We start from the raw sequence: 19924 nt of genomic DNA on the forward strand, positions 1-19924 counted from the left end.
ATAAATAGGGGCTTCAGTGCATAAGAGATAAATAGGGGCTTCAGTACATTCATCAACTGAGGGTTTAAGTTTTTGACAAGCAATAAAGGAAAACAAAGACAACAAAAAAATAGCAAAATTTTTTTTTTCATTTTCTGCAGTATTTTCTTTTTCACCTTCTAAGCAATAAGTTAAGACTCAAAAATGTCAAAAAACAAAGTATCAAAAATGTCAAAAATCAAAGTACATCAAAGTACTGACTTAATATTTGAATTTATATGCATATACAATAAAATATGGAAAATAATATTACTTTCATATTAATAATAATGCAACAAGTAACACACAAATATATATATATATATATATATATATATATATATATATATATATATATATATATATATATATATATATATATATATACATATATCAAGCTTATTATATATATTTATTAAAAATTTTTTAAAAATACACTGAATAAACAAATGTAAACATATTTTCCCAACATGTAGGCTGGTGATACCTATATCTTTTCCCCACATGTAGGCTGGTGATTTTTCAAGACTCTAATCAGCACAATTTTTGGCAAAACATCCTTATATGACTTAAGTATGAATACAAACAAATTTGAAGTTTAGAACTTAACTAAAAATTAAATAACTCATGTGCCAAAAAATCATGGATCCTACTATCCCTATCAAATATCTATTTTTGTTCTAGACATTTCTTAACCTTGAAACAGACGTATGTATTAAACTTTAATAATTTTAAGTAAAATTTTATCTTGAAAAGTTTTTAGGAAAGTGTTTCTAGAAAAAAGATTTGTGTGAAGTACAAAAAAAATTAATGTTAGCATTAAGTAAAGTGATAAGGCTGAATTGATTACAAGTTTTTACAACTTTAACTACAAATAACAATTAACTTGCTTCTACCAAACAATCAACAATGACCTTGGTACTACCAAACAATCAACTTTGTAAAATTCATAATTTTTTATTATTACTTGTAATGTTGTTTTTTATAACTTTTGTAGGGCTTATATTCATAATTTTTAAATAAGAGTTGTTAAACTTGTTAACAACTTAATATTATATAATAAAGTAAAATTTATTTTACTAAACCTAGTGTTATTTTAAACCTAGTTTTATTTTAAACCTAGTTTTATTTTAGTAACTTTTAATTATTTTTAAAAAGTAATTACATAATAAAAGTTTTTTTATTTAGCATTTTTTCCTAATTCAAGTTTCCAAGACACCAAAGAGTAAAAAAGAAAAAACTTAAAGGTGTTTTTTAAATCCTCTAAAAAAACTTCAATAGGGTACACACATCCATTAATTAAATCGAACATAAAAAAATTGCAGAATTAAAAGCATAATAGGCTTAAAAACAGAAACATGATGAAACATGATGAAAAGAAACATGATGAAAAATGATAAAAATGATGAAAAAAAACATGATGGCATCAACGCAAAACAGGCAAAAAAATATCTTTTTTTATAACAAAATATACAATTTGTCTTGGTAAGTTTAAATAGCTCAAAACTTATTTTTTAAGTTTTTTTAAGAAACACAACTTCAGACAAGTTGTGTTTCTTAACTTGGAGATCACTTTTAGGCTTGAAAAAAAAAAAAAAATTCATTTATTAACTTATTTAAAAAATAATGTATGTCAATGATTTTAAAGGGCAAACTTTATTTGAGGGAACAATATAAATTTTAAAAATGAATTGCAAAAACGTAAATTATAAATCATCTAAATAATTAATTTATAATTATTTTTTATGACTTCATGATACAACTGTTCCTTGAAATGACTTTGCTATGTGCAGTAGTTGCTGACCAATGCTATCTTTTACAAATGGTTGGCTCAAATTACGAAATGTCATTGCAACTCTTAAATCTGTAATATCTGATGACTTAATGCCATGCATCCAATTATATCTTGCATTCTTTTCAATGATAACTAATGATCGTGGCATCATCGGGATTTGAATTTCTTGTTGAAACAGTGTCGATGTCAAAGTTAAAATTGTTGCTGAATTTAAATTTAATGTTACTAACTGTTCTCCCCACAACCATGTATCATCAATGTGAGGATCTATAGATGAACCACGCTCAGGACTGTATTCTAAATTGCATAACTCCACAGGAAAAAAATCTCTTAAAGACTCAACTTGTCTCATTTTTTCAACAACAAACTTCGAGTAACCAGGAAAACCAGTAAACACAGTTGTCTTTAACTTTTTCCGCTTGAAATTTACCTTTGGACCAAAATCCTGTGAATAAATAAACTATAAAATATTACTAATAAAAAATTATTTTATTTTTCCATTTTCCTTTTAACTTTTTCATTCGAATAAATAAATAATTATGTTTTAAAAACAAATTATATTTAATATGGTTTGGTAATAAATACCAAATTCTCTATAATACCCCTGTACCTTCCATAATACTGCAAGTAGCAAAAAATGTACCCTACTTCCAACCAAGGTAAGCAAAAAAACAAGGTGTTAAAAAATAAGGGAAATCAAATATTATTTTTTAATTTTTGTAAAAATAATCCTAATAAATATCTTTTAAACTTAAATGCTATATATTATTATAAATTTTGTTATCATAATAATTTGGATCAAAAAAATAATAAATATATTAGTAGTGAAAAAATATTAGAGGTAACTTTCTTGCTTGAAATTACTTTCTTGAAACCAATTATTAATTAATCAAAAAAGAGTATGTAGCAATATTTACGGCTTTTAAGTATTTTCTGTATTTGTGTATTTAAATAAACTTTAAAAAAGGTATTGAAATTTAAATTACTGAGTTCTTTATGTACATTTGAAATTTAAATTTTGAAATTTTTTAATGAATGTTGTCATTAAGGTAAACAAAAAAAGGTGAATGTAAAATTTTCATGATCATGAAACCAACTCTTTAATTAAATTTAGAGTTTTTATTTTTGCAACAAAACATTTTCCAATATCACTAATTTTTTCTTTGAAAAAAACTGGTTTTATCCAAAGAGTTTAAAGAAATAATAACAAATAAATTTAACAGAAATAAAAATATGTTATTAGTTACAGTATTAATATTTTTATAACACCACAAGACCACAAACACTACTGTATTTATTTTCTACAATCAAAAAATGACAATCTTTAGTAAAAATAACGTAAATCAAAATTTTTCAAAAACTTTTCATTATTATTACTATTTTTTAAGTTAATTCACCTCCTCAAGGCCGAGAAGGCCACTACAGACAAGGAGGCTACTTATCTGTGGTTATAACCCTCTCTTAACTCTATAACTCTATAACTCTATAACGAACAAGGCTGCTGCACGGAGAAACGAGTTAGGCGCGGTACTACCAGGGACGTGGTGGGGATCGAACTCGAAGTGAGCGCTTATGAAGTTAGCGCTTTACCACTACACCACTACCGTCTTATAAAAATAATGTAACAAAACATAAATCAAAATTTTATCAAAAACTTTTCATCATAAAAATAATGTAACAAAACGTTAATCAAAATTTTATCAAAAACTTTTCATTATAAAAAATCTATCAATACATCTTAATAACTGCATTCTGAGGTTGTTTGTTTTATATTTTTTTGACATTTATCAAGAAAAGCTAAAATTTGTTTATAAACTTTCAGATCTTTACAAGCATATAGACATACTAATAAGAACAAATGTTCTATAAAGTAAATATACATAGCACCAGGAAGACAACTTTAGATTTGGATAGATTGACAACTTTAATGCATGATTCAAAAGTGAACTTAGTTTTTATTAACAAAACTAATCAAAAAATATTACAAAAAAAAATTATAGCAATTTTTATATAATATCAAAAGAAGCTTGTATTGTTTTGTTTTGTTAACTCCAAAAATGAAATATTTCCAAACAAAGCAACTAAATCATTTGAAAACTCATAAAATTTAAAATTTATTTTACTAATTCAAAAACTATTTTACTTAAAAAACAATGTTTATGCATTCCCGGTCACAAACCTTAAAAACTATTTTACTCATAATCAATGTTTATACATAGGTCACAAACCTGGCTCCGAATCCCGGTCTGTGACCAGGGCTGCATAAACATTGATACATCTTAAAGTATACCTTTAAATTCAAAATTCATGCTAATATATACATATACATACATACATACATACATACATATATATATAGATATATATATATATATATATATATATATATATATATATACATATATATATATATATATATATATATATATATATATACATACACACATATATATTTATATAAAAACATCATCATCATCATCATCATCATCATCATCATCATCATCATCATCATCATCATCATCATCATCATCATCATCATCATCATCATCATCATCATCATCATCATCATCATCATCATCATCATCATCATCATCATCATCATCATCATCATCATCATCATCATCATCATCATCATCATCATCATCATCATCATCATCATGGTTTAGCCTTAATCTTTTAATGCTGTTTCTCTAATATAAAAAATACCAACCATTTTTGCTTCTTAACTAATGTACTTTATCCAAGCTTTCTTACTTCAAGCCTTCTCAGGAAAGGCATGAGGTCGCACGCCTTATATGACCATGCATATAATATTTTGTTTGGACAACTTGGCCATGCTTTTTTGCAAGTTTTGAATATTAGAGCATTTTAAAAATGTGCTAAATAAACAAATGTAAACTTAAACTAAAATTATAATAAACAAACTATAAACTAAAAAAAGAAATAAAAACTATAAAAAATAAAAATCTTAACAAATGAAAAAATAAAAAACAACCCAGATAAAATAAAAATTATAAAATTAATGTCTTCATTTTAATTTTCTTCATATAATTTAGAAAAGATCGGGGTTTTAAAGTTATTTAATTCAAGCTTTATTACTTTGAAATTTGAAACTTTGATATTTTTTAATGTCTACTCAGCAAAAAAAACCTAAAAATAAATTGTATGTTAAAAAGATTTGCAGTCATCATCCAATACCAAACTAACAGTCGCAACCCATAAATGTAACATTAAATTAACCATAGTGATAGAGGAGAAATTATTAAGTTTAAACTATTAAGATGCTTTTAAATCACATCAAACTGGTTTGAACTACTAATTAAGATGCTTCTAATTAAAAAATATATTATTTTTATGCTTTTATTTTCTTGAGTTTATCCTTAATTTTTTTTATTATTCATAAGTTTGTTTCTTTTTACAGTTTATGGTTTGTTTTTCATTTTCTCTTTTTAGTTAGAATTTTTTAGCACATTTTTAAATGAAAACATGAAGATGGATAAGATTTTTTTGATGTTCAAGGAAAAAAACTGGAATAATAAAAGTTTTTTTAGCGTGAAGGGATGGATATAGTAAAAGGATGTAACCTGTTGAGTAAAAGGCCAAACAAGAATGAGTTTAGGTTTATGATAATAATGATGATTTGAGCTTTGACCAGGATTGTATATGTAGAAAAAAGAAATAGATGTTACCTTACAACAATGAGAGTGGCTCAAGCTTGCCAGATAAAGTGTAAAGTGTAATTATAGTTAATGATTGTTTTAAAGCTAACGATCGATTTGAGTTACTAGTAAATAATTGTACATGTATATAGACGCATTAAAATATATATATAAAATATAAAGACAGAATTGTAAATATCAAGAGAATTATTTTGTATATAAATTATGTTGAATTGTATTTGGATAAGGCATTTTACGCTTAACTTTTAAAGTTTTTTTAAACATATCATTAAGCATTTTTTCCAGATAACTGCATTTTATTTTTTTGTGCCACGTTTTTGTCAGGGCGTTTGCTGTTCTTTTAACATACAACGAGGCTAAACACAACCAACCACAAACTGGAAAATTCTCTGTAATTATTCCGCACAAAGAAAAGATGTTACGTCTTGTTAGTGAATTTGGATTTTCACAAAAATAATTATCTCTTCTCCAACACAACTTTTTATTTTCCATTCCGACTTGTAAACCAAGAACTCTTGCTCCATCGGATACGCGGACCACCGACTTACAATGAAGCCCATAGATTTCCAAATGATCAAGTACGTGATGAACAGATATTATGTCATCATTCACAAAAAAAATCATCAATGTATGATGACGTTTTTTTCCAGATTGTCTCGCCTTGCAATAGCACTTTATCCAATACTGCTTACATTATGACTGGCGCACCATTTAGTCCGAATCATAAACGTGTTAAACAAAATCTTTGTCCACGGAACACAATCAATTTTTAGTTGCATGTGAGCTGAAGATAAATCAATTATTTAAACATTTTCTCCAAACCATTTCCAGTCTTGAAGTTTGTCAGCACACACATCTGTGTTCGCAGTAAATGCTTCAATAAACGTGTTCAGCTCCCTGAAGTCTAATACTGGTCGTACTTTTCCTTTGTTTCGCTGCACCACTGCCATGAGAGGAACCAAACCCTTTATTGGACTGTGTTTCTTCAAATCGTACTTTTGCAGCCATTTTTTCTCTATCCACCCTTTAATTTCTTTTTCATAATCGTGTTTTAAGCTAACATGGATAGTGTATTCAGCAATCTTATTCACTAAAGTTTCAGGTTGAGAACTATTATTTCATTTCCACGCAATTATCCATTCTCGATTTTGTTTTTCAAATGAAGCTGTGAAATACCGAGCTATTATATTCATATTACTGACATCTTTTGGTATATCACTTCTTAGTCCAAGTAAACATGATTTGTTTCTACCCATAAAACAAACATCACGAGTTGCAGATATTGATACTCCACCAAAAGCCACTATTCCATTCATACCCATCAAAAAACAATAATCAAGTGGTTTGAAGTCAACTACAAGTACTTCCACAAAAACTTCATTCCCATTTGGTGTGACAATTTGAGTTTGGCTAACGCCTTTGCACTGTTGTTGTTACCCATTTATAATTATCACGCTAACTACTTTCTTCGTAATTTTTGGTGCACATTTTTTATAAATGATGCAGCAGGTACATCCTGAGTCAATCAACACATTCCGAAAAAAGCCATTAATGCCCAAGTGTATAGTAGGTAACGCCATTATTGATTATTTAGGGAGAGAACTGGCACAAACATCTTCTCCCTCGGCATGTTTTTAGGACACATTCTTGATATATGTCCTTTCTCTTGACACGAATAACACAAAATATCATTTGTCTCCTGTCTTCGATCCGACTTGTTTCGATTACTATTTCTTCGCAGATGACAATCTCTTGCAAAATGATTGGGGAGTTTACATTCATAGCAAACTAGTTGTGTTTGATCTTCAAGCAACCTTGGCTCAGCACACCTTTTTGTTGCAGCAGCAAAATTTTCATTCACTCCATTGTTCTGTTCTTCAATCATGAGTGCTCTTGCTTGCGCAAGTACTTATATAGTTGTAAGATCATCCATACAAGAACTTGATCTCAGCATCCACCGAACTTCCTCAGGGAACTCATAAACAAAGGCACATGCAATTGCTCTGTCTGGTAGCCTGCCAATCAGCGTAGATGATTTTCGCAGTTCCACCAAACAAATACCAACTGCCTCTCCATGCTTTAACTTTCTTGTAACAAACTGTTCATAAGCTGTAAATGCATCATCAGATACTGCTTTAAGCAATGCCTTTTTTATCCGGTCAAAATCTTCTTTATCAGTTTATGCTAACTGTTAATATACTGCAAATGCACCATTCATGAGTCGGAAGGAAACAATACTTGCCAGATCGGTTACACCAATTAGTTTGCATACCAGTTCAACTTTTTCCAGCTATTCTGCAACTGATTGTTGATCGTTTCCACTAAATTCCGGAATTAACTGTGAATCAACTTTAGTGGACAATTTTTGCCAAAATTGCTTGTTGTTTCACATCTAAAAGAACTTTATAAGTTAAGTGTAAAACGCCTTATTTATCTTAACACAATTCAACGTAATTTATATACAACCTAATTCTCTTGATATTTACAAATATGTCTTTATATAAATGAACACAGAATGACGATCCTGCAAAGGGAATTTGGAGTGATTATAGAAACGATTTGGGTAGATGCTAGTTCAATAGCACTAGGGGTGATTGTCAAGGTTGATGACAATATAATCGAAGATGCTTGTTGGTTAAGAAAAGATGACACAACACATATAAACATGTCCGAACTTGATGCAGTATTTAAAGGACTAAATATGGGCCTTAACTGGAAAATGGAAGTTTTTAATTAAGCTTGTCACTTCGGAGTTTAACTTGGCCGATGCCTTTACTAGAGTGCCAAATAGTTGGTTAAAATTGGTTGATAAACCCCCTGAAATGGCAGCAAGTGACATTATTAGTACTTCGCTATCTTCCAAAGAAATGGAGCACATTCATAGATCTACAGGACATTATGGCATGAAGAAAACATTGTACTTTGTTCGTAAAATCAACCCTTTAGTGAGCAAGGAAGAAATAAAACAAGTGGTTGAGAAATGCATAGCCTGTCATTCAATTGGTTCAAGTCCAATAAAATGGTCAAAAGGGGAAATAGAAGTAAAGAGAATGCCGCAATGACTTGGCATGGACATAACTTATTATGAGGGGCAGCACTATCTTACTTTAATGTGGACCTACACGGTATGCAATATGGCAATATCTTAAAGATCAAACCAGCGCATGTGTTATTCAAGAATTAAACACAATATTTCTCAAACGAGGAGGTCCGGATGAAATACTGACGAACAATGATACTGCATTTCGAAGCACATTGTTTTTGCAGTTTGTAAATTAATGGAACATTAAACTTTGATTCAGGTGCACTTATGTACCCTCTGGAAATGGAATTGCAGAACAATGTCACCGAACTGTCAAAAGAACGGCAAAGAGAGTTCTGTGCAGCATACTGGAGGCAGTTTATTGGTATAACGTTAGATAGTTGTAAGTCTTCTACTGCACCTGCAAATAAGTTATATCAAGACGAAATTAGAGTAAAAGGAATTGATAACAACAAGAACGCACATGATCCTTATAAAAAGATAACCAATAAATTCAAACTTGGCGATAAAGTATGGGTTAAGCCCCCTGATAACCGATGTGACTCTCAATATAAGATTGGAATAGTTACAGGGATAATCTCGGAGCAAACAGTAGAAGTGGACAAAATGTGTCGAAATGTAAGAGACCTAAGACAAGTAAGAGTCGACAACGATTCGAATGAAGATCTTGGACTAGTAAGAGGTGACAATGATTTAAATGAGGATCCAGAAAATAATGAAGAATTATACGTTAAGATGCCAGTGTTACAAAGGAGCACGGGGGATAGGAGAGCCCATGAGTGTTTTAGTCCTTGAGATGAGATGGTTGTTATGACCAAGGGGAAGTGTAAAGTGTAATAATAGTTAATGAGTGTTTTAAAGCTAATGATCGTTTTAGTTACTTGTAAATAATTGTATATGTATATAGGCGTATTTGTATATAATATAAAGACATAATTGTAAATATCAAGAGAATTAGTTTGTATATAAATTATGTTGAATTGCGTTAAAATAGATAAGGTGTTTTACGGTTAACTTATAAAGTTCTTTTTGGTGTGAAACAACAGTCTGAGAGTAGAAGGGTTGTTATTTGTCAATATAGGACTGCCAACAATATTTCAATATTTTTTTACAGTAAATAAATGAGTTTTGTTGTCTAACAAAAATCGTGGATTTTAAGTCCAGAATTTAAATCCATAAGCCACTGCAAACCTTAGGCTGTTACAGAAGAGAGATCAGATTTAAAATCAGCTGCTTGTTCTAAGCAACTAAAAAAGTGAAGATTTTTAGTCAAAGCAAGAGTGTAAAGTGTTGAGTCGTCAGCAAATAGAACCACTTTAGATTTCATGAAGATTGTTAATTTAAATAAGAAACAATACAGGAGCAAAAATAGAACCTTGTGGTACCCTTAAATTTACTTGAAATAAAGAAGAGGGTAGGCCTTCAAGAATAACTTTACTACTCAACTTTTTTTTCTGCGCAGCAGCCTTGTTCAACAAGTTTTATTTTTCGGAGTAATAGAATTGAGAGAGGGTAATAACCACTATTATATAGCCTCCTCATCTGTAGTGGCCTTCTCGGCCTTGAGGAGGTGAATAATAAAAAATTAAAAAAATTGAAAGTGTGATATCAAAAAACTCAATTTCAATATCGAGCATTTGAAATTAAAAATATTTTTTTCAATAATGAAAATTGTCCCCATCACTACCGAAGTCCCTTTTGCCACTACCGAACTCAATATCAAAAAAAATAATAATACGAATTTTTTGAAATAAATTTAATTAAAAATATTTTGCCCTAAATTAAAAAACTTCAGAGCATAATAATTTTACCTGAACATTTGACATTTTATTAAAATTAAATTATGTAAACTTAATTTAAAATAATTCTCCATTAAAATTTTTATTAAAATTGAATTATACAGTACAATCTCTCTAATTTGAACTTTTATTTTTCCCCATAAAATTTGAATTAGAGAGATTCTACTGTATTAAGAAAATTTCATAAAATAATTAATTTTCAATTATTTTTATGGTTTAGCTTTTTTTGCAGAGGTTATTTCTTTTAAAAATAAATTTTACAGGTCTGTCTAAAAAAAATTAATTGTGAGAATAACATTGTTTTATTGTTTTGAAGAAAGCGATATCTTAAGAGTTGATAATTGCCACTGATATTTTGCCAATTAAGTGGAGCATTTGTAAAGTTATGGGTTTAAATACTGTAAATAGCAAGGTCTTTTAATTGTTTGTTTTAAGTTGTTTGGTTCTTTTGATAGTGGCAACAATTTAAGCTTACACTATCAAACACTTTTAAAAGATACCTTTCAATACCAAACTTTTGAAAGTGTTGATATTTAAAAAACTTACTTTTAATTTCAATATCATAACTTCTGAGATAAGATACCAGATTTAGTAAAAAAGAGAATAACAGAGCTTAACATTAGACAGGACTTTTTACATTGGCTTCTTGCGATAATAAAAGGAAATTTGTTCTTAAGAGAGAATTTCTTGTATAAATGATGAAAAAAATTTAATATTTAATAAAGCAACTGCTTGGTGAAAAATGTGTAGAATGAGGCTTGACTTAAAGTTGAAGAGAAATAATAAAAGCTTCCAAACTTCTATTCCAGAAGGAATAAAAACTTCCAAGATGCACTTTATGGATACATATTATGTATATAAACATATATATTTGCTATTTATTTAGATGCTGGCATACAATATCCTTTCATTGTTATATAAACTATAGTATATATATGGTGTAGTATTTGCTGAAAAAGAAGATGATCAGATGGATGCATTGCGTGACTATAGCAAGATAAAAAAAGGAGGCATGAACTTAGACAAATTAGAAAAAACGTTGTACTGAACAACGTTTGTTAGAAAAGAATAAAGTAACTTAGGTATCAGCATGTAGAGAGGCAGCAGCTTCAGTAGAAAATGGTAGTGGTAGAAATAAGAAAACTTGAAGAGAGTGGCTTACATATTGTATGAATGAGCTTTAGTTAAGAAAACAAAATGCTCTAGATTGTTATATAAACAAAATGCTCTAGATGTTTATATTAGAGAAACACCATAAAAGAGGAAGGTAAAAGCCTGATGATGATGATAATAATGATAATAATGATGATGATGATAATGATGATGATGATGATGATGATGATCATCATCATCATCATCATCATCATCATCATCATCATCATCATCATCATCATCATCATCATCATCATCATCATCATCATCATCATCATCATCATCATCATCATCATCATCATCATCATTACAGGGCCATTAGGCTTTAGCCTTCCTCTTTTATGCTATTGATGATGATGATCATGATCATGATGATAATGATGATGATGATAATGATGATGATGATAATGAAGATAATGATGATCATCCTCATGATAATAATGATGATTATGATGATCATGTTGATCATAATGATGTTTGTATATGCATATATGTACACAATATAGGATGTATAAATGGTTATGTTTTAGGATGTATAAATGGTTATGCAGCCGCAGTCACAAATACGGTCCCAGCTATATTTTATCAAACCCAGCCCTGGCCCCGACCCGGTCAAATATCAACCCTGTCACTTACTAGCTTGAGCCTTTATTTTTAAGGTTACATCTCTTTCTTGTTTCTACAAATACTATCATGGTCATTGCTCAAACAAGCTATCATCTTTAGTTCAATCAACCAAAACTCATTCTTGCTTGGCTTGTCATTCAGCAAAGTCACATCCTTTTACTGAATTTATCCTTCTATGGTATAAAAACTTTAATAATTATTTATTTATACTATTGTTGATTAAAAAACATCAAATTTGTAAATAAAATTTGCCAATAAAATATTACTTTAAAAAAAACTATAGACAATAAAATGCATAAAAGCAAAAAAAAGGTGTGCTTGTTCTGATCAATAGGATGAACAACATAATTCTTAGATTAATATTTAAAAAGAAAACTATTATTACAATACCTGTTTTCTTCTACCAGACTGTGACATTTTCCAAGGATCCTTATTTATTTCTGTAAGCAAATAACTTTCTTCAGTTTCTGTAACAAAGTTATTTATAATAATAACTTTATCTATATGTAAGTTAAATATATTATGCTGCAAGTGCAAAGAACACCAATTTATATTATCTTTTAACAATATTTCATTAACATTTCCTTCAAATACTACTTCGCATTCAGGACAGAGCCAGCAAATATCTTTTACTGAATTTTGAATAAAATCACTATCTCTAATTCCAGTGCAAAGTAGACAATGGCGTATACCAGTGCATCCACATTTGTACTTCTCCATTCTGCTATTTCTGCTATTTTAAAATATTGTTTAAAATAAACATTTAGAAGTATATACATTTTTTTTCTTTTAGGAGATATAAACAAAAATAAAAAAAAAGGAGCAAAAATAACTTGAACAAAAGTCATTTTTTCATTTCAAAAAGATTTATGAAAAATGAAATAAAATAACAAACTCCAACCGAATAAAATACAAAAAACTCAAAATAGATTATATTAGATTATTGTTTGTGCAAATAGATTACAGACTACAAAAGTGCAATTTAATAACAATTTTAATTATAATAGTGCAAAACACTGTGTGCTTGGAGGAAACCGAACCTCTATGAAAACACCCAAAAAAATGTTTTATGTCATTCTTTGACATACATATACTAGTTATAAAAATTATAAAAATAAAAAACATTTGTTGGGAAAATTTTAAGAAACGGCCCTTAAAAACCCGCAAAAAAAAAAAGATAAAAAAACTTTTTTTAAGGTGATGCCAAATATAGTTTACAGTTAAGTACAACTTAATAAGATATAAAAACTTAAGATACATACAATTGCATGCTACGTAACTAAATATTATTAGCATTAAAGTTTATAATAGCCTTAGAGTAGTTTTCCATATATCTAGGTGAAGAAATTTCTTTTATCAAGTATCGCTCCCAAACCTCCAAGAATGCTGAATGTGAGTTTTCCAACTACTGTTCTGAAAACTGACCAAGTCCCCTTCCTGTTATGTTGATGAACTGCTCAATATGTGTGTATTACATGGAGCTTAGGGGTTTCAGATATGCCAAACTCTTCCTGTAAAGACTTAAAAGACATCCTTTGGTTTTTGAAAACATCCTTATAATCAGGATCTACAGACACCAAATGTCAATGACCTTCGAAAAGTCATGCATGTAATCCAAAGAACCAGACAGCTCCATAGGAAGTACTTTCTCTAATCTATCGAATCTTAGAACCTTAGAACACTCATTACCTTCAAGTGTGTCACCATGGTAAGGCTCGAAGAGAATAGAATGTCCTGCTAACCAATCCTGAAGTCTTGGCCAAATGTTTTGTAGCTCCTTAAGGACATGATTTAGGGACAACTTAAGATAAAGAGCTGGTGGTGGACTCTTAAGGATTACCAAGCTGTCATCAGGATCATCTTAATAAAAGAGCAAAGGAGCCGCCACGCAGTTAGTATACTCTTTTGCTTTGATATTTTTACCTCCAGAGGTTATCCAATACTCTTTGTGGTTTTTAATATTCCTGAATGTTCTGAGTGTAGCATCTGTCTGACAGGCTTCACTTCCTTCAATATTTAGAGACTCACAGTATAAGCATGGATATTTTGATGCACATAACATTATTCCAGATACAATATTTAAGAGTTTAAGGTCACCAGTGAAGTAAAACAATAGAAGATTGATTTGAGTCTTCTCTATGAATATCTTGCAGTTATGTCTCTGGAATCTTTGGGGCTGATCCAATAATCTGAATCTTCCTCCTTCCAGTATCTTTGTAATGATTTCCTAAATTAATTTTTGAACACTTTGTAATGATTTCCTAAATTAATTTTTGAACACCTAATAAAAGTTAACACATAAGTTAAAAGCAATAGCATGTGAGAATTAAAATCATTTTTACCTGAACCAATACCCCTTTTCCTGGTTACTCTGCTTGAAGATCTGATGAATGTTAAATCATCTGGATCATAAAGTGTAAGAGTTAGCTTCAGATATCCTTTTCCAAAATCAAGACCAAACTTTGAAGCCATCTCTAAGAAAGGCTGTTCCCTACAATTAAATATATAATATAAATATTCATCAATTAGTTTAAAATAATGAATATGAAATCTCAAAAAACAAATAACCAAAATTGTTATGATTACCTAAGATATGCTAGTTTTTCCACAAACTCCAAGATATTGGAACATAAGAAAATAGGTCGGATTATTTTTTTCCCATTAGAGCCTAGAAATGTAGTTAATTCCTAAGAAAATAAATTTCCAAAGATACCTTTCTGATCTCTCATAGCTTCCTTTATATGAGGAACAATACATTTTCATCCCCATTTAAGTCTCAAGTTTTTCAGAACTGAAATAACTTGACGATCAGTCAGCCTAGCTTCCTGTTGTATTTGAGAGACATTCTCTGCAGAAATCCCTAAACTATTGTTTCATTGTTCTCTTCTGGCAATAGTATCAAGGGTTTTCCACCATTAGAGGACATAATGGAGACCATTCAAGCTAGTAATTTTACAAATTCTGCATTTACATCTTTCCATAGACCTGATAAAAACCGATAAATGTTAAATATATTTACCATTTATAACATTATATTATAATATACTAATATAGTTTACTTTTTTAGAAAAACTAAAAATTTGTCTATAGAAAATAGAGAGAGGGAGATTTGTGATTGAATACTTGTTAACTTAGACAGATCATATATTATAATATATTATATATACATATAAATATATATATTATTTATAAATATATATATTTTTTTGTAATTTAATTGATGCGCAAAACCTTTTTATATTTAAATTTATTTTTACTACTCATTTTAGCAATTTATATTAAACTTTACTTGAACAACCAATTGTAACATTTCATTAAAAACAATACACCAACACAAAATACTCTTCTACCTCTTACCTAAAGATAGATTTTCTATTAATTAGGTAAATATTAAAAAATAAGTTGTAATTTTATATATAAATACCTTGTTATGGTTTTTAGCTCTAGGTCATAGTTCTCTGCTATTGATAGATTGACTGTAGAATCTCCATTTTTTTATCTTGTTCAAGTCCAATCGGCAGTCAATACAAAGCCCAGATGGAAACTTTGGATCTTGCAGTGAATAGTTTGACACCAAATGAGCATTCAGTTCAACCTCTTGTGTATTAGTAACTTGTCTGTTTGTTTTTTTTCCTCTTGTGCAAAAGCAAATTGCACAAACTTGTGTACGGTTTTTATCATGTGATTTTGGAGGCATTGTAATTAGCTCACAAATAATGTTTGACTTTTTATTTATATTTACTAACCTAATTATAGTTTATATATTTAATTGTTTAGATGTTTTAAATAAAAATATATATATTTTAAATCACACTATTAAATAACATTGTTATTTAATAGTGTGACAATTAACAGAGTTAACATGCTCTGTTATTGAAACTCGGGGCTATAACAATAAATTAAAGGAAGTAAATTTCTGAAAAAATATAATAAAATGGAGGAAAAAAAATGTATATTTTCAAAATTCAGCACTCTATATAAGAAAGTTTTTATCCTGTTTTTATGGCTTTTTTTAATTTTGCAAGTTTTAAAATTTCTTAAAAATTTCCCAAAAAATCTTTTTCATTTTTATAATTTTTATAACTAATATATATATGTAAAAGAATTACACAAAAAGTTTTTTGGGGTGTTTTCATAGAGGTTCAGATTTATCCAGGCACATGGTGAAAAATCATTCCTTTTCATGGATGTAAAAAACTTTTAATTGCATAATAGTTTTTATCAAAAAACTAAAAAAAAAAAATTCTATATTAAATTTTTTTTAATTTATACATTTCATACTAAAGTTGTATATTTTCTTGAAAAAATCATCAGTAGTGCTATTATATAAAACTTTATATCATAAAACTTATCTTTCATCAACACAGAGATGGATAAACTAGTTTTCAGAAAACTTATAAAAATGATAGACCAACCTAAGTGTCTAACACAATATGATATTGACTATATTACAAAATTTAAATAAAACTCAAGCAACTTTTATACAATTTTCAAAATCTATAAATGTTAAGTATTAAAAAAGTGCAACAACCCAGTTCTCTTTTTATTGAAATAAGAGCAAAAGACTTATATAAAAGATTGGGATTCTAAGGAAAGATTGCAAAAAGTATAAATCAGAATAGTATTTATTCATAGAATCTGCATCCTTTATTTAGATATCAACAAGTTCAAAACTAGCAGAATTGAATGATTCAATTTGTTTCACAATGGACTATGGCAAAAAATTTATAGAAAAAGAAAGTATCTAAAATGTAATTAGTTTTCTGTCATTCTTTAAAATATATCACAAGCAACATATTCTAGAAAAAAAATCTAATAATAACTATCATCCTGATCACATTTAAAAAAACATTCCATACAGCCTTGCAAAAAGAATAATTGTTTTTCTGCATGATTACCTCACTTAAATGCAACATTTAAAAGAATTAAAATATATTCAAAGAATTGAGATTTCCCAGACAATGTAATAGAAAAAGCTTTTCACAATGTCATATTACAAGAAGCAGCACCTCAAAAAAAACATGAAAAATTTTTTCCTTTATTTACAACATTTTATAGTATTCTAAAACTATTGTAAATAAAACCTCAGTTTATCAACAGAAGAGTTAAAAGTTTTTACAATTATATGTAATTACAATTGTATGTATTTATACAATTGTATGTATTTATACAATTGTACAATTGTATGTATTTATACAATTGTATGTATTTATACAATTATAATGTAAGAGCTTTCAAACAACTGTCAAATTTAACGAGAAAACTTATTTTTGCGAAATTCCAATCTACACTATCATTGAAAAAATGGCCAATCAAATGACAGATTAGAAAATCATGTATGATTGCCAACAGACAAAACAATAAAAAAAACTATGGAAACTTTCTTCCATTTTTCTTTAACTTAAAAATAAAGATACCAATAACTAACTTCCTGTTAAAAAAACAATGGTTACTCTTAGTAACAAAAATTTAATTTTTTACAAAACAAATTGTTCTTTTAACATAACTAGTGTTAAATATTTTTTTTTAACTCAAAACCCTCTGTTTATTATACTCATTCAAAACTCATTAATAAGCAAATAAAATTTTGAAAGAAAAAAAAATTGAAAAAAAAACTTCTCTAATCTTTCCAAAGCTAAACAATTAACATAAACACAAACGCATGAGAAAAAAGTTAAATTTATAAATTGTCACATTGCTTTGGTTGGAAAGCTTCTACAGTGTTCTCTCCAACTCCACAAAGTAAGCAATTCATTTCATATTCTTGTTCAAAACTTGTTGTCACTTCAAACTTATACTTATGGCCAGCAATATAATGACCACAGAAACACTGATGTGAATACTTCACAGTTTCTTTGTCTTCACCATCTGACTTATATTTTTTTTCAACAACTTGAACCATCTCACGTTTTCCACATTCAAAGCAACCTTTTTAAAAATTAAAATTAAAAAAAAATTATGTAAATAATCTCTGTAAAATAACAATAAAGAAGGAAACTTTTATTAATAAATGGAAATATTGTAAAATAATAAAAAAATATTACAAAAACATCTTACCTTTAAAATTAAGAAGATAAGAACCACCATCTAAACAAGTTTTTCCTCTTTCAGGAAATGCTGCTTCTACACAATTTATACACATCTTACTTAAATCTGATACCTAAATAAATGTAAGCATGTAAGTATATATATTAGAGTTTTTGACTTTAAAACTTTTTGTAAAATAATGATTTACCGGTCATTAATCAATGAACATGATCAATAGTAATGAAAATAGTTTTTATTCTGATTAATTTTTTATCAACAACACAAAATTTTCAAAATGGTATATAAAATTTGCAAAAGAAGTATTTGCAAGTAGCATTACGACTTTCTAAAGCCTAGAATTTTATTGAACCTTCTAAAATTCATAGAATTTTCTTCTACTTTCTAGAATTTTCTTTTCTATATATTTTTTAGAAATCTCTGAAATTTTCTAGAATTTTCTGGAGTCTTCTAGAAGTTTATGGAAAATAGCAAAATTTAGACTATATAAGCTGCCTGATTGAGCAACACTAATAATTATATTTGAATCTGTATTTGCCACAAGGCATTCAATACAAATTCACCAGATGACGTTCAAATAATATAGAATTACAATAGCACTTATATTTATTATTATTGCCTTTTAGAAATATATTCAAGCATTATCTTCATTGGCATAGACCAAATTGATAAAGTAACAAGTTTATGGCAAAAGAAATTAAATTTTCTACATTTATCAATTCAAGTCATACATGCAAAACTGGATCAAGTGCTGAAGATGTACAATAAATACATAAAACAAAAACAAAAAATATAATCCATTGAATAAAGCTTTTGACACCACAAACAAACATAGTGAATGGCTCTGCAGTGAGGATAAAAGATTGGATCTTCAGACTGAAAGCAAAAGACAGGGTGAGTATACAACTGGGAAGGCTGCTAGTTCAAAAACTAGCAACTAGTTAAAATCTACCCATCCATAAGAAGAAAAATGTCCTTAAAGCCTACTTTAACAACAGTAACAACAATAGCAACATTGTCAACTTTTGGATCAGAATATCAAGAGTCTGAAGAAAAATAGTCCACAAGTACAAGCAAGAACTACAGCAAAACCAAAACTGTAATTAAATTAATAACATCTCCCAAGTTATCAACCAGCAAAGCAGCAAACATTGTCAACAGTTATCTCAAGATGAGATCAAAATTCAGACACCTTCTCAATCTGTTATATTGAGATCAACTATTAAAGGAGCTGTTAAACTTAAAAATGAAATGAAGGAAACCCTACATTTAGAAAGCTGGTCACTGCAATTTGATAGTAAACCAATTAGCCACCAAGAATATCACTAGACTGTTGAAGCACTAGATCTACCAAATACAAAAGCAGATACTGTTGCTAAAGGTATAACACCCTCTCACTGAGTCCTCTTCTTTACATCTTCTTGGATTATTGTTTACTACTGACCTTTCATGGAAACCATGTATACAATCAATTGCTAAATTAACACCTGCTAAGGTTGCCTATTCACCCCTGTATAGAATACTGTTGTTATATTTGGGCTGGTTCTTCTAATGATTCTCTTTCTCTTTTAGACAAGGTCCAAAAACGTATTGTAAACACAATTGGACCTGCCCTATCTGCTAAGCCTTAGCCTCTTTCCCATTGTTGTAAAGTTGAATATCTTTCTCTTTTCTACAAATACTATCATGGTTGCTGCTCAAAGGAGCTATCATCTCTAATTCCATCAACTAAAACTCCTTCTCGCTTGATTCACCATTCAGCAAA

At 28.7% G+C, this 19924-nt stretch overlaps 2 protein-coding genes across 3 annotated transcripts; both read right to left on the reverse strand.

Annotated features, from left to right (window-relative positions):
- Positions 1 to 1716: 1716 nt before the first annotated feature.
- LOC100204004 (alpha-ketoglutarate-dependent dioxygenase alkB homolog 4) lies at positions 1717 to 17948 on the reverse strand. 2 transcript variants are annotated; one of them, XM_065807461.1, is made up of 3 exons: positions 17809 to 17948; positions 12505 to 12847; positions 1717 to 2258 (listed from the first exon to the last, which is right to left on the reverse strand). In XM_065807461.1, exons 2-3 carry the CDS (start codon positions 12832 to 12834, stop codon positions 1770 to 1772), a joined length of 819 nt encoding a protein of 272 aa, XP_065663533.1. In that variant the 5' UTR covers positions 12835 to 12847; positions 17809 to 17948; the 3' UTR covers positions 1717 to 1769. The 2 variants fall into 2 exon arrangements, with proteins under 2 accessions (XP_065663533.1, XP_065663534.1); XM_065807462.1 differs by having other exon boundaries at positions 12505 to 12844; positions 17809 to 17943.
- LOC100199210 (protein Churchill) lies at positions 17722 to 18320 on the reverse strand. Its single transcript, XM_065807463.1, has 2 exons — positions 18172 to 18320; positions 17722 to 18042 (listed from the first exon to the last, which is right to left on the reverse strand). The coding sequence occupies exons 1-2, from the start codon at positions 18254 to 18256 to the stop codon at positions 17795 to 17797; spliced, it is 333 nt and encodes a 110-aa protein (XP_065663535.1). The 5' UTR covers positions 18257 to 18320; the 3' UTR covers positions 17722 to 17794.
- Between the last annotated feature and the right edge of the window lie 1604 nt (positions 18321 to 19924).

This window comes from Hydra vulgaris, chromosome 10, assembly GCF_038396675.1.
Source record: "Hydra vulgaris chromosome 10, alternate assembly HydraT2T_AEP".
Lineage (NCBI taxonomy): Eukaryota > Metazoa > Cnidaria > Hydrozoa > Anthoathecata > Hydridae > Hydra > Hydra vulgaris.